Genomic DNA, 12,053 nt, shown 5'->3' with positions numbered 1-12,053 from the left:
GGCCATCATTCCTGCATAGGCTGCTCCGTTTCCAAAAGGTTTCCCAGTTCTTAATAAATCTAAACTCTTCCTCACTATACCGTTGTCTCATCCACGGAGTGAGATCCTGCAGTTCTGTCTGTCTAACTGGCCCTGAGCGTGGAACTGGAAACATTTCAGAGACTGCTACCATGGAGACCCTGAACTTCAGTCTCTTACCTAGCAGCCTAAATTTCACCTCCAGGATCTCTCTCCTACATTTCCCTGTGTCACTGGTACCTACACATACCACAACCACTGGCTCCTCCCAAGTACTCCACATAAGTCTGTCTAGATGTCTTGTGAGATCTGCAGCCTTCTCACCCGGCAAGCCATTCTCCTGATCATCACAACTCCCAGTTCTCTTTATCTCTAATAACCAAATTCCCTATTACTATTACCTGGCTCTTCCTCATCACAGGGATCCCTAAACTGGGGTAGTGGATCCCAATGCCCCATAGCCCAGGGGGATCCCAGACCTCAGCTACTGGTCAGGACCAGCCCTATTATCTCCGTTTGATATGTTTTTCAGGAAGTGCAGTGACTGAGCTGCACTCGTCTATGCAGCTACCCTGTTGCATGTTAAATGTCAAATCTTTGTTTGTTATACGACCACCCAGGCAGCGTCAGGATTGGGACAGCTTCAGTGTTATCAGTTAGACTTGGCCACACAGGACAATCCCAGATCCCAAGACCCCTCTGATATCTGGGACAGTTTGGCTCCAGAAGTCCAGTCGGATTTCACAGCTGGCCGGCATACCTCCAAAGGACTGAGCCAACTCACTGGAGCCCATCACGATCGATGGTTCACAACTGGGTACAGATTTGGAGGCTACAGCCCATCTGCACTGCAGACAGTATCTGGGCACATGGTGCTTTCATTCAACTGGCCTCACTGACGTCCGTGGGGTTGCTACGGTGCAATGGGAGATTTGGTTAATTTTTCTTTAAAATATCACTGAAGGCAACTCTGCTCCAGTAGGAGAAAAGGCTCTCGGGTGTCTAACACTGAGTGTCAAACGTTCCAGAGTCAATTACCTTCCCAGGAACCAACCCGAGCCCTGTGAGAAGAAGGAAAGAGCTAAACCTACTGCTCCAGACGTGTACTCCTTCCTCAGTTCTATGCCCATGGAAATCAGTGAAAGCTGGGCCCAGGGAAAGGCAGAGGGAAAGCCAAGGAAAGAGCTCGGGGCGAGTGTGGCTTTGAGATCAGTGTGGGAGCGGTTGTGCCCACCCAGGCAGTGCTTCTCCTGGCACTGAGGAGTGTGGCGAGACACAGACAATGTCAGGTGAAGGCAGAGGAGAGAGAGAGAGACCTTGCACCTCTGCTCCATGCTGCTCCTCTGCAGATCAGCAAGGCATAGGTTGGCTTGGAGAGCTGTGCTGACTCCCAAGCCTGGAGCCTCCCTCTGCCTTTGTGCTTGCCTGACAATACAGGAGTAAAAATAACCAGCCCGCATTTGCAGTGAGATAAAAGAGAGGTTTGCCTTTTGTGTCTTTCTGGGCAGGAGGAAAGCAGCACCAATGGAGCTGCGTGGATGGGACACATGGGAATTTCTGACATATCTCTTCCCACACTGACCTTGACAGACACAATATAAAGGGGCTTCCCAGCACACCCACAGCCATTCAGTCCTATATCCAAGGTTGGTAATAAAGAGCATGTCTGTGTGCATGCGTCTCTGCGCTACTGACCCGCTTCCCCGCCAGCGGAACAGGACCGGGTACTAACTGGGGGGTGCAGGGAGGGTGGGTCAGAGCAGCCTGACTCTGAGATAGATGGGGCATAGGAAAGAGCATATTTAATGAGGTCTGGGAAATCTGGGAAGTTCCTGGTACCGGCGCTTGTTACAATGTTTGTATCGATGCGGGGTTTCTTAGCTCTGTTGCATGGTATTGTATTGTATGGAGGATAGGAAATAATGCCACAGTATCACTTGTCAGCGCAGCTGCTGTGGCAGCCATCGAGAAGGCACCAGGGAGCTGTCAGGGGTTAATGCTCTCACCCTTTTTTTTCCAGTTCTCCACTCCAATATTTACTTTGGAGCAGGGACCTTTGTATTCTTATGGGGTTTGCAAAAGTGGCACCTGCCTCAGTGGGGCTACAGAACAGGAATTGCGCTGCCAGAGGTGATTGTGAAAAGTCGGCTTCTCTCTGCCGCCTTGGCTGCTGATGGAAATCCACATGTGCAGTGAATAGATTTCAGCAGACTAGGGATCGAAGCTCAGTTTCCACCCACTAAGAGAAACAGCTGAGATGTGCATGCAATATAGATGGCAGGAGTACAGTGTGGTTAGCAGTTACATTGGCAGATCTGGGGCTGTTTATCACTGCTCTTATTCTCCTGGGCCCTCTTAAGTTCATGGCGTATTTGAAAATTGTATCTGCCCTCTGTAAGCAGCCTGTGGATTGGCAATGTCTCTCTGGACTGACTCCTTGTCTCTACTTTCCCCCCTTTTCAGGGCTCACAGGTCTTTGGCTTCTTCTTTCTTTGCTGCTGCCCAGTCTTCTCCCTCCCGGCAGGCAAGATGGCTATGATGGACATGAGCGAGTTTGGGGAAGCTGCTGACTTCCTCCGGAAGAGCTACACAGAGCAGCTCAAGCTTCAAACGATCCCCTTCGATGGTAAGATCAGCAGCACCTTTGAGCCTGGCACATGCTCATCACATGGGCTCTAATGTCCATGGCCTGGTTTGCAGAGTATTCCCAGCTCCATTCCCCATGCTGTGGACCCTGGTAGAGTTTTGTAGCATCATTTTGTCCCATGTGTCTCACACACTCCTGCAGCAGTGTAATCCCCCCACTTGCACCCTGCTCTTGTGCTCACTGGTAATAAATCAGAGGACCAGAATAACTCAGCGTTAGTGAAAGGCGGCAGCTGCTTTTGGCAGTCACCGTGGCTCTCAGTGTGGAGGGTAACAAGGTGGCTGTTTATCTGTGCCAAGGTAAAGTGCCCAGAAGGACTGAGGGAGCCAGCAGTGCCTGTTCCACAGAAACAGATCTCAGCAAAGCCCTCCTCCCGTTTCACTTTGGTGATGAACAGGGATCATCATAGATTTGGGTGACAGATTCTTCACATTATCCTTCCACTCGTTCCATTATCATATCCCATTGCCATTGCTGCACACCTAGAGTGTGCCTGGGATAAAAAAGCCCTGGGATTGTGCCAGGATACATTTGGGAGGTCTAATAAATAAATCAGGGGAAGGGGCAAATTTTGTATTCCCTAAACTGTGTGTTCCACATATCTCCCCAAAAATGCAGCAAACAACAGACCAAAATCAATCTTAGCATTAATTGGGGAAAATTAAACAAGCATCCAGCATGAAAACTCCCAGGAAATCCTTGTCAAATGACCACAAACACTGGAAGGAAAAAACAAACGTCCCTTAATATTGCTAGATTGTGTTCTTACTGCTCTCTGAAGCTAGTGACAAGAGCAAACAGTTCTCTTCACTTCAGACTGAGTTTTCTTCTCTTTTCTTTTGGACCTGAAGGAAAGAAACGAGCTTGGATCCCAGATGACAAGGAAGCCTACCTCGAGATTGAAATCAAAGAAATCTCTGGTGGCAAAGTCACCGTGGAAACCAAAAATAAAGACGTAAGCCAAACAATTCTGATTTTTAAAGTTTGCTTTTTGAAGGATGGCCATAGGAATGGGGGAAAGAAGAACAGAGGAAAGGAATGCATGGGGGAGGTGGGGCATGTATTTGTGAACAGCTTATCTCTGAAACTAGACAAGTTCTTACTTATAGCACTTAAGCATTCAACCTGAGGTCAGTCAGCCCAGTAGTGTAAATGGCTTTTGTTACCCCATAATGTACAATGTGCTATCTGACTTGCCAAACATGCCAGGGCTTCAATAAACCAGCATCAAATGGTCAGTTTCAAAAAAGTCCTCTCTAAACAACAGGCTGCAAGAATGATAGTAGGGCTTTCCCAGCCTGAGTGATCAGCTGGCATCTTAACAGCTGTAACAATAGCCAGCAAGAGAAGTCTGCTCAGTTTGCAAACAGCCAGTTGCTCCCTTGGATGAAATTATTCAGCTAATCTTGAGAGAAAACCATTCAAAGCAGGAAATAAGGGAAACTGGTATAAATCTGGAGTTATTCTGAATTTATACCAGTACTATAGAGAGCAGACTTTGTCTAGAGATCAACATTTTAATGAACTAACTACATTGCTTAGAGCAGTGGTTCCCACACTTTAACAGCCTGCAAACGCCTTTCACTAAATTGTGATATCTTGTGAACCCCCTCCTAAAAATCAGTATTTCCAGGGATTTAAGTTTAAATTCCCTCAGTGTGATGGATGCGTTTGCTTTGCTCTGCATAGGTCTTGGAAGTCCGGAACCACAGCCGGCTACTCCGCTCATGTGGGCAGGGCTCGGGCTGCCCGCCCCAGCTGCCCGGCTTCGCTCTTCCTGGGGCTCAGACTGCCAGCCCCGCGCAGAGCGCTGGGGCTCGGGCTGCTGGCTCCCCTGCTGATGGGGGCAGGGCTCAGGCTGCCAGCCCCAACTGCCCAACCCTGCTTTTCCTGGGGCTTGGGCTACCAGCCCCACATGGAGCACTGGGGTTCAGGCTGCTGGCTCCCCCACTGAGGAGGCCAGGCCTTGGGCTATCAGCCCCACATGAAGTGCTGGGGTTCGGGCTGCCGGCTCCCCCGCTGATGGGGAAAGGGCTTAGGCTGCTTGCCTCAACTGCCTGGCCCCGCTCTTCCTGAGGGCTCGGGGTGTCTGTCCTGCAACTGGGTCCCACCTGCTGCCTCCAGTGCCCGGGGTCCTCTGGCCGCCATTAGTGAAATTTTTCTGGCGAACCTCCTGTAACGTTCTATGAACTCCACTTTGGGAACCACTGGCTTAGAGGGATCACCATAGCATTCAGTGTCACAGTATCTGGGTACCTCAGTTTCATTATAGAGTTTAGATACATATGATTAAGAGGTTGTTAAATTGTTACACATAGAGCCAGATTCTGAACTTTGCTCCACCCACATCAATCCACTGGGCCTGATCTCATTTACACCAGGAGTGAGTCCTCAGAAATCAATTGCATTACACCCATACAGGGTAGCTGGGAGATCAGAATGAGACCCATGGAACTCAATGGAGATACTTCAGTTCTACACTGGTGTAAGATCACAATCTGCTCCAGTCAATTTCTATTTACCAAAATAATATATGGTAAAAATAGTTTCTAGGCTGGATTCTCCACTCTATTAGAACAGTTCTAGGCCAGTGTAACACCACTTCTCAACAGAGTAACACCAGTGTACAACTGGAGTAACTGAATAGAGAGTCATGTCCTATGTACACAGTGAACTATGTATTTCTTTGTTTGCATTGCTATGGTGCCAGTCAATGTAATGGGCAATAGCTTACGTCTGTCAAAATCTCCAACCAGTTGGAAAACAGATTTTCAGTCCCAGGAAAAATTTTGAGATTTCAAAACAACTTTCATTCTGAATTGGAACAAAAAGTCAAAACTCCGAAGTATTTCACAAAATGAAATGCCCTCAAATACCTCAGGTCAACTGAAACATTTTGTTTCAATAAGTTTCATCCAATTTCAACTCCTTTTAATTAAAAAAAATATATAAAATAAAGTAAATTTCAAAACAAAAAGTCATTTCAAAATGAAAAATCAAAATGGGATGTTTTGGTGTTTTCAAAACTTTTGTTTCCATTTTTTTCCAGCAGAAACTTAATCGGAATTGATACAATTTAAACAAACAAACAAACAAAATCCATTTAATTGCAATGGCATTTTCCAACAGAAAACTGTTGTGACAAAATTTCTCCAAGCAAGTCTAGCTAAATCGTATCTAGTCTAAGCCTGCCTAAATTCTGCTTCCGGTTAAACCAGGGTTAGACCATTGAGTATAGTGAGGTTGCTCCAGTATATGCAAGAGTAGGACTATGAAGGGTCCGATTCTGATCTTGAGTACACTAGGTTTACATTAGGGTCATTACATTGACTCTTATGGAGGTAATCCTGATTTACACCAGAATAAATCAGAGGCGAATTAGCCCCATGGTCTTCTTACAAACTAAACTGTGACACACTACCAGGCTGTGAAATCAGGAGATATTATTAGCCCCATTTTATAGCTAGTGAGGCTTAGGCTGTGGCTACGTTAGAGGCACAGCTGTAAGCTCTCCTGTGTACCCGCTCTCCCATCAGCATAATTAACCCCCACCCCAATGAGCGACGGTAGCTATGTCTGCAGGAGAGCATCTCTCAAAGGCATAGCACCGTCTACACCCTTGAGCAACAAACGTTTCCCTACAAAAGTGCTGGTGCAGACAAAGACTGAGGCACAGGGAGGGTAAAAATTACTGACGAAGGGCCACAGAATCTAGGGCAGAGCCTGGATTAGAACCCAGGAGTCCTGAGACCCGGTTCTCTGCTTTAACTACTAGACTCTCACCCTAATTCACCTAAGAGTGGCAATGAAACTCTCTTTTCTTCAAGCCTGAATAACAGTGGCCTGGGTTAAATTCACCTTCTCCCAATCAGGCACAGAGGTGGAATGTGAGGGTACTGTAATTTCAGTACTTAGATGTATAGGCTTAAATAAAGACAGTGACAAGGGATGGTCTGTACATGTCGGCTGTTTCAGGCTACCTGCACCATATTCTTTGAGCTGACACATAAGCGGACTGCCCCAGGGCCCTACTGTCCATGAAAGGAGTAAGGAGGATGACCAGATGTCCAGATTTTATAGAGACAGTCTCGGTTTTTGTGGCCTTTTCTTATATAGGCACCTATTATCCCCCACCACCATCCCGATTTTTCACATTTGCTGTCTGGTCACCCTAGGAGTGAGCACTCAGCACTGACCTGTAGCACTGGATGGAGCAGCAGGGCCATGTGCCAGGGCCCAGGGCAGACCCATGCCCTAGAGCATGCTTTCTCTTCTCCTATTTCTGATCTCTCACAGTGGGTTGCTCAGACAGTGCGATAAGCTTCCTCGAGAGGCAAGAAGGAGTCTGTACCTGGGGGGAGGAATATGGCAATTTTGGCAGGGGGGTCTGGCCAGATGCTTATCACCAGGGTGGCATGGTTGGCAGCTGGGAGGTGTGTCCAGAGGCAGGTGGCACAGGGGAAGGGTTTGGCAGCTGGGGTTTGGACAGCAAGGCTGCTTTTCACAGGGGAAGTGGAGTGGCATGAGAGCTGGCAATGGCTGGTGGAGGAGGGTGAAATGCTGATCACTCCATGGGCCTCCTCTTTCCTGTGCCCAGTGTCCCTCCTGCACCCTCACATTGCTCTGCCCCAGCAGGAGCTGCACACAGTGCCCCGGCCTGTCCTCCATTAGCTGCATGCTCCTCTAGAAGAACCTTGGGGGCGTGGGAAAAGGTGGGGCGGAATCTTTTACTGCTCAGTGTAACAACCAACAAGTCTCATCTCAGCACTGCAGGCTGGGAATCTGATGCTTTATTTAACTGCAGAGTGAGGGAAACTCCCACTGGCTAAATAGGAGGTACAGCAAGGGTGGGGAATGGCTAACCCACTGGGTACCCATGGGTACCTATCATGACCACTTTCTTACAGCTGGGCTGCTGGAGACAAGGTGAGGGAATGGGCCCTGGCAGCTAGGACGACTGGGAAGGGAGCACTGTTCTGAAACATAGCCCCGTGAAAGGACAGTACAGGGCAGCCCCTGTCTGTGCTCTAGGGGAGCCAGTTACACGGCTCCAGGTGGGACTGGGGCTTGGTCTCCTGAGGAGCTAGGTGCTGCTGAAAATCCCTCCCCTGTTTTTTTGATGTGGCAGCCTTGTAAAATCACCCTTTCCTTCCCACTCATCATCTCCAAAGACGGATGCCAATTCCACTCCAGTGACACTGTTAGCTTTGCTGGCTTTGCACGGCTGTCCCTGACCCGCATGGTGCAAGCAGCTCTGTGGCTGCTGCCCAGCAGGAATGGCCTGCAGCTGAGCAGGGCTGGCTGTGCAGGACGAAGGGAGCAGACAGCAGCAACCACCCTGTTTTGTAATGTAGGCTCCCCTGTGCTTTGGCTCTGATGCAGAGGGAGCAGGTCTGCAGAGCCAGATGGGGCCACAGTCACAGGGCGCATTCTCAGTGCAGTGCTGGGGACTCCTCTGGAGTGGAACGAGCTCGCCCCTCAGAGCAGGTTTCCACTACCACTTACGTCACTGAGGGGTGTGAAAAAGACACACACACACACACCACGTGGGACGCATGTTCCAGTGACCTAAGTGCTGTCCACCCTGGCACTACATCGATGGGAGATGCTCTCCCGCCAACAAAGCATCTGTCTCTTGCGGAGGTGCAGTAATTACTTCGATGGGAGAGCACTCTCCTGTCAGCGTAGAGCATCTTCACCAGATGCGCTGCAGTGACCCAGCTGCACTGGTGCAGCCATGCCATAGTAGCACTTCTAGTGCAGACCTGCCCTCGGTCTCCAGCACAATTGTCTCCTGCTGGTGCCCTCTTGTAGCATGAGCTCAGGTGCCCCGCAAATACCCATTGCCTTCTTTCGTTCCATATCCAGATTAGATCATTTGTGTCATTCTCCCCTTGGCAAAGGCCAAGCCCTGCTTTTCCAGTCACCACCTAGGTATTCAGGCACTGCACCTCCTCCCCAGCTTGGGGGCACCTGTGCCCAGCTGAGCAAAGGTGTCTCACTAGCTGCCCTTGGGAGAAAAGCAGGGATGGAGACCGGCCTGGGGGTGAGGGGATGGCATCAGAGATCTGCATTCTCCTTAGACACTGCCAGGGTAGCTAGAATCTGGCCTCAGAGAGTCACAGGAGGGTATGAGGTCCAGACATGAAACTGGGTCAGATGCTGCGTCCCTTTACACTGGAGTGAATCTGGAGTGCTTCCACCAGCAATATTTACCCTAGTGTAAATGAGATCAGAATCAAGCCCTTTGCACGACAGATGGGAGCAAACAGCGCAGTGCCCTGTCAGTGCTAATGGCGACTGCGGGGCCTGGTCCCGGCTGGAATGAACCAAAGACAAACTCAGGCTTCCTTGATTTGCTTCCTCCTTGCAGACCCGGGTTGTCAAGGAGGACGACATCCAGCAGATGAACCCTCCCAAGTTCGATATGATTGAGGACATGGCCATGTTAACGCATCTCAACGAGGCCTCGGTGCTGTACAACCTGAGGCGCCGCTACGCCCACTGGATGATCTACGTAAGTGATGCTGGTACAGGGCATGAGGGTGACACATAGAGCCCTGACCAGCACAATCAGAGGTCAATGCTGATTCAAATGGCACCAACTCAAAACTACCACAGATTTCTCCCCTTGATTGTCCCAGATTACTGGCTATCCCAGCCAGGGTCATGTTGAATCAGGACAGCTATCCCCTGGATTTCTCAAGCCTCAGGAACTCCTCCCATTCAGTATTCCTCGTGACATGGGAATCATATGGATGCATTAGAAATCCCCAGGCAGACTTAGATAGATAGAGGGGTAGATTTATGTGCACTGATTAGACTCACTTGGAAAACATATTAAAGAGAAATAAGCTGATCTTGGGATGCCAGGTGAAGAGACTCACTCACCAGGGAGTCTGCAAAACAAAACACACTTCAGGATGCTTCCCAAAATTCCCAACCCTGGAAGGATTTCTAGATCAGGCTAAAGCTGGCTGCCCTGAGGATGTCCGGAGGAGATGCTAATGGTGGCTTTCCAGGAGGGATATGGAGAAAGGCCAGCTGCCTGGGTGGAGGGGGTGGGGGAGGAATGTCATCATTAAGGTAAGGTAGGTTGGTAGCACAAGGGGATGTCCCTGTTAAGGCCAGTTGCATCCCTGTTCTGTAATAGGCTAAGGAAGCAGCATGGTGCAGACAGGCCAGATCCATTGCGGCATCTTTAGCTCTGAACCCAGTGGCTTTGAAGAGTCTTTGTTCTGCTGCGTTGAGGCAGCTGTGTCCCTCTGCACTCACTTGCCTCCTCTCTGCTCTCAGACCTATTCAGGTTTGTTCTGTGTCACCATAAACCCCTACAAGTGGCTGCCAGTCTACACCGCCCCTGTGGTGGCAGCCTATAAGGGCAAGCGGAGGTCAGAGGTCCCGCCCCACATCTACGCCATTGCAGACAACGCCTACAATGACATGTTGCGCAGTAAGCTTCTATCTTTCCTCCCTCTCCTCCCAGTGCTCACCCCGCAGCGGAGGCCGGATCTTGTTCAGTGGGAGGGGGAATGTAGGGAGGGCATTGTGGCATCACCTCACAAGAAGAAACTAATGCACAGTAGCAGAGATGGGCCTGGAGAAACCCGGCTATTTGTATCCGGACTGGACTCAGAGCGGAAGTTCTGGGCCACTGTTAAAAACACTGATTACAAGCAATACTGATCAGTAACCAATAGCACCTTTTCTCCAACAAAACAGACTCTGGGTGGGCATCAGAGCCTGTATCTCGAGGGATCACCACACATAGCCCTGGCAATTAGCTGGCCTGAATCAGGCTACCCAGCCCCCATAGTGCCATGTAACAATCCCCATAAATTACCTTGGCTGGAGGGTCAGGGTGATGAGGAGAAAGGACACCTACCTAGCAGTGCCGGGGCCGGGGCCGGGGCCAGGGCCTTGGCAGCACAGTGGGCTGGCTCAGGCTTGTGCTGTGGGGCCAGGTCTAGAGGAGGAGTGGAAGATGCAGCAGGATAAAAAGAAACACTCTAGAAATGTCAAGACACCAGGATACTTCTTCCCAGGGGTGCCAGTCCCCTGGAGCCTGAGGGAATGCCCACACCCACAGCCTCATTTGGGACCTTTTGGGCTGGGAAAACTTGGTGTTAATAAGTCAGGTGAACATAGTCACTGGCCCAGCCAGGTGGGGCTGTGGATGAACAGGGAAAACCCAGGCCCATGGAAGCCCTGGAGTGTTCTCAGAATGTTTCAGTCTAATGCTGGCTCTTTCTTTTTCAGATCGTGAGAACCAGTCCATGCTCATCACGTAAGTGACCCCTGCTTCCCTTCATGGGCCATTGTTCCCTGCCTGCCTTGTATGTGTCACTGGGTTAGGCTCCAGGGCCCCATTCTACTGCCCCCCCTCCAGGATACAAGTTGTCTTTAGGGTTCTGGCAGTGGTTTACTCTCCCCTGTCATTTGGACTGACTTGCTGCCTTCCTCCTGTGAGATCTGATGCCCCAGCTGCACCTCCTCACCAGCCATTAGACCACCTGTCCCTCATGAGGTCCCCAGTCAGGCCTCATTAGCTGTCACCCCACCCCCAAACAAGTTTCCTTCATACCCCCACCCATTGGCTGCCAGAGGCCCTCCAGGGCAGCCTGTCTGGTGATAGTGGCAAGGGCTGCTGTTCATAGAATATCAGGGTTGGAAGGGAACTCAGGAGGTCATCTAGTCAACCCCCTGCTTAAAGCAGGACCAATCCCCAGACAGATTTTTGCCCCAGATTGCCCCCTCAAGGATTAAACTCACAACCCTGGGTTTAGGAGGCTAATGCTCAAACCACTGAGCTATCCCTCCCCCCAAGTTCACCCTGCACTTGTTGGAGCTGGCATCACGGAGTATGACTCTCCCAAGCTGGTCCCCTGGAGCAATGTGTTTCCCAGCGCCAGCCCCAGCCCCACGGTGGCCACACACACCGTGGTGCTAGCCCACAGCCTTGTGCCTGGGAGGAACATGCTTGATGCTCCTGAACAGAGGAGGCAGCCAGGCCCAGGAGGGTGATGGGGGAGGGGACAGGCAAGGTTAAGTTCAAGTGACATATAGATGAAGGCTATATAAAGTTCTTTGAAGGGCCCTACCCTGCTGCCAGGAGCCACTGACATTTTTAGCCTCAGCCATGGCCTAATTAGGTAACGCAGGGGCTGAGGCGGGAGATGCTTGGCTCTTGTCCTGCAGCAGCTTCCCCTCCCCCCGCACTCATCCCTGCTCTTTGTGATCTGGGATTACAATAGAAGAGCAGCTAACTCTAGGCATGAAATCACTGCAAGGCCTCGTGAGCCAGTGCCAGCAAGCAGCGCAGACCAGGGCAGCAGGAATTGCCCAGCCCCCGGGTCTCACCTGGATTCCTGGCGCTCCTCTGTAAGTT

At 50.4% G+C, this 12,053-nt stretch overlaps 1 protein-coding gene across 1 annotated transcript in view; it reads left to right on the top strand.

Moving 5' to 3' along the window:
- The first annotated feature begins 1,595 nt into the window (after window positions 1-1,595).
- MYH7B (myosin heavy chain 7B) overlaps window positions 1,596-12,053 on the top strand; it is a 56,599-nt gene continuing 46,141 nt past the window's right edge. The window contains exons 1-6 of the mRNA XM_032789306.2: window positions 1,596-1,664; window positions 2,482-2,644; window positions 3,517-3,620; window positions 9,039-9,182; window positions 9,962-10,118; window positions 10,925-10,952. Coding sequence (XP_032645197.2) covers window positions 2,548-2,644; window positions 3,517-3,620; window positions 9,039-9,182; window positions 9,962-10,118; window positions 10,925-10,952 — 530 coding nt within the window. The 5' untranslated portion in view covers window positions 1,596-1,664; window positions 2,482-2,547. The remainder of the gene's footprint in view (window positions 1,665-2,481; window positions 2,645-3,516; window positions 3,621-9,038; window positions 9,183-9,961; window positions 10,119-10,924; window positions 10,953-12,053) is intronic.

The sequence above is a fragment of the Chelonoidis abingdonii genome, chromosome 14, assembly GCF_003597395.2.
Source record: "Chelonoidis abingdonii isolate Lonesome George chromosome 14, CheloAbing_2.0, whole genome shotgun sequence".
Classification (NCBI taxonomy): Eukaryota; Metazoa; Chordata; order Testudines; family Testudinidae; genus Chelonoidis; species Chelonoidis abingdonii.
Note: the sequence above shows the minus strand (reverse complement) of the source record. Positions and strands in the feature narration are given on the sequence as shown.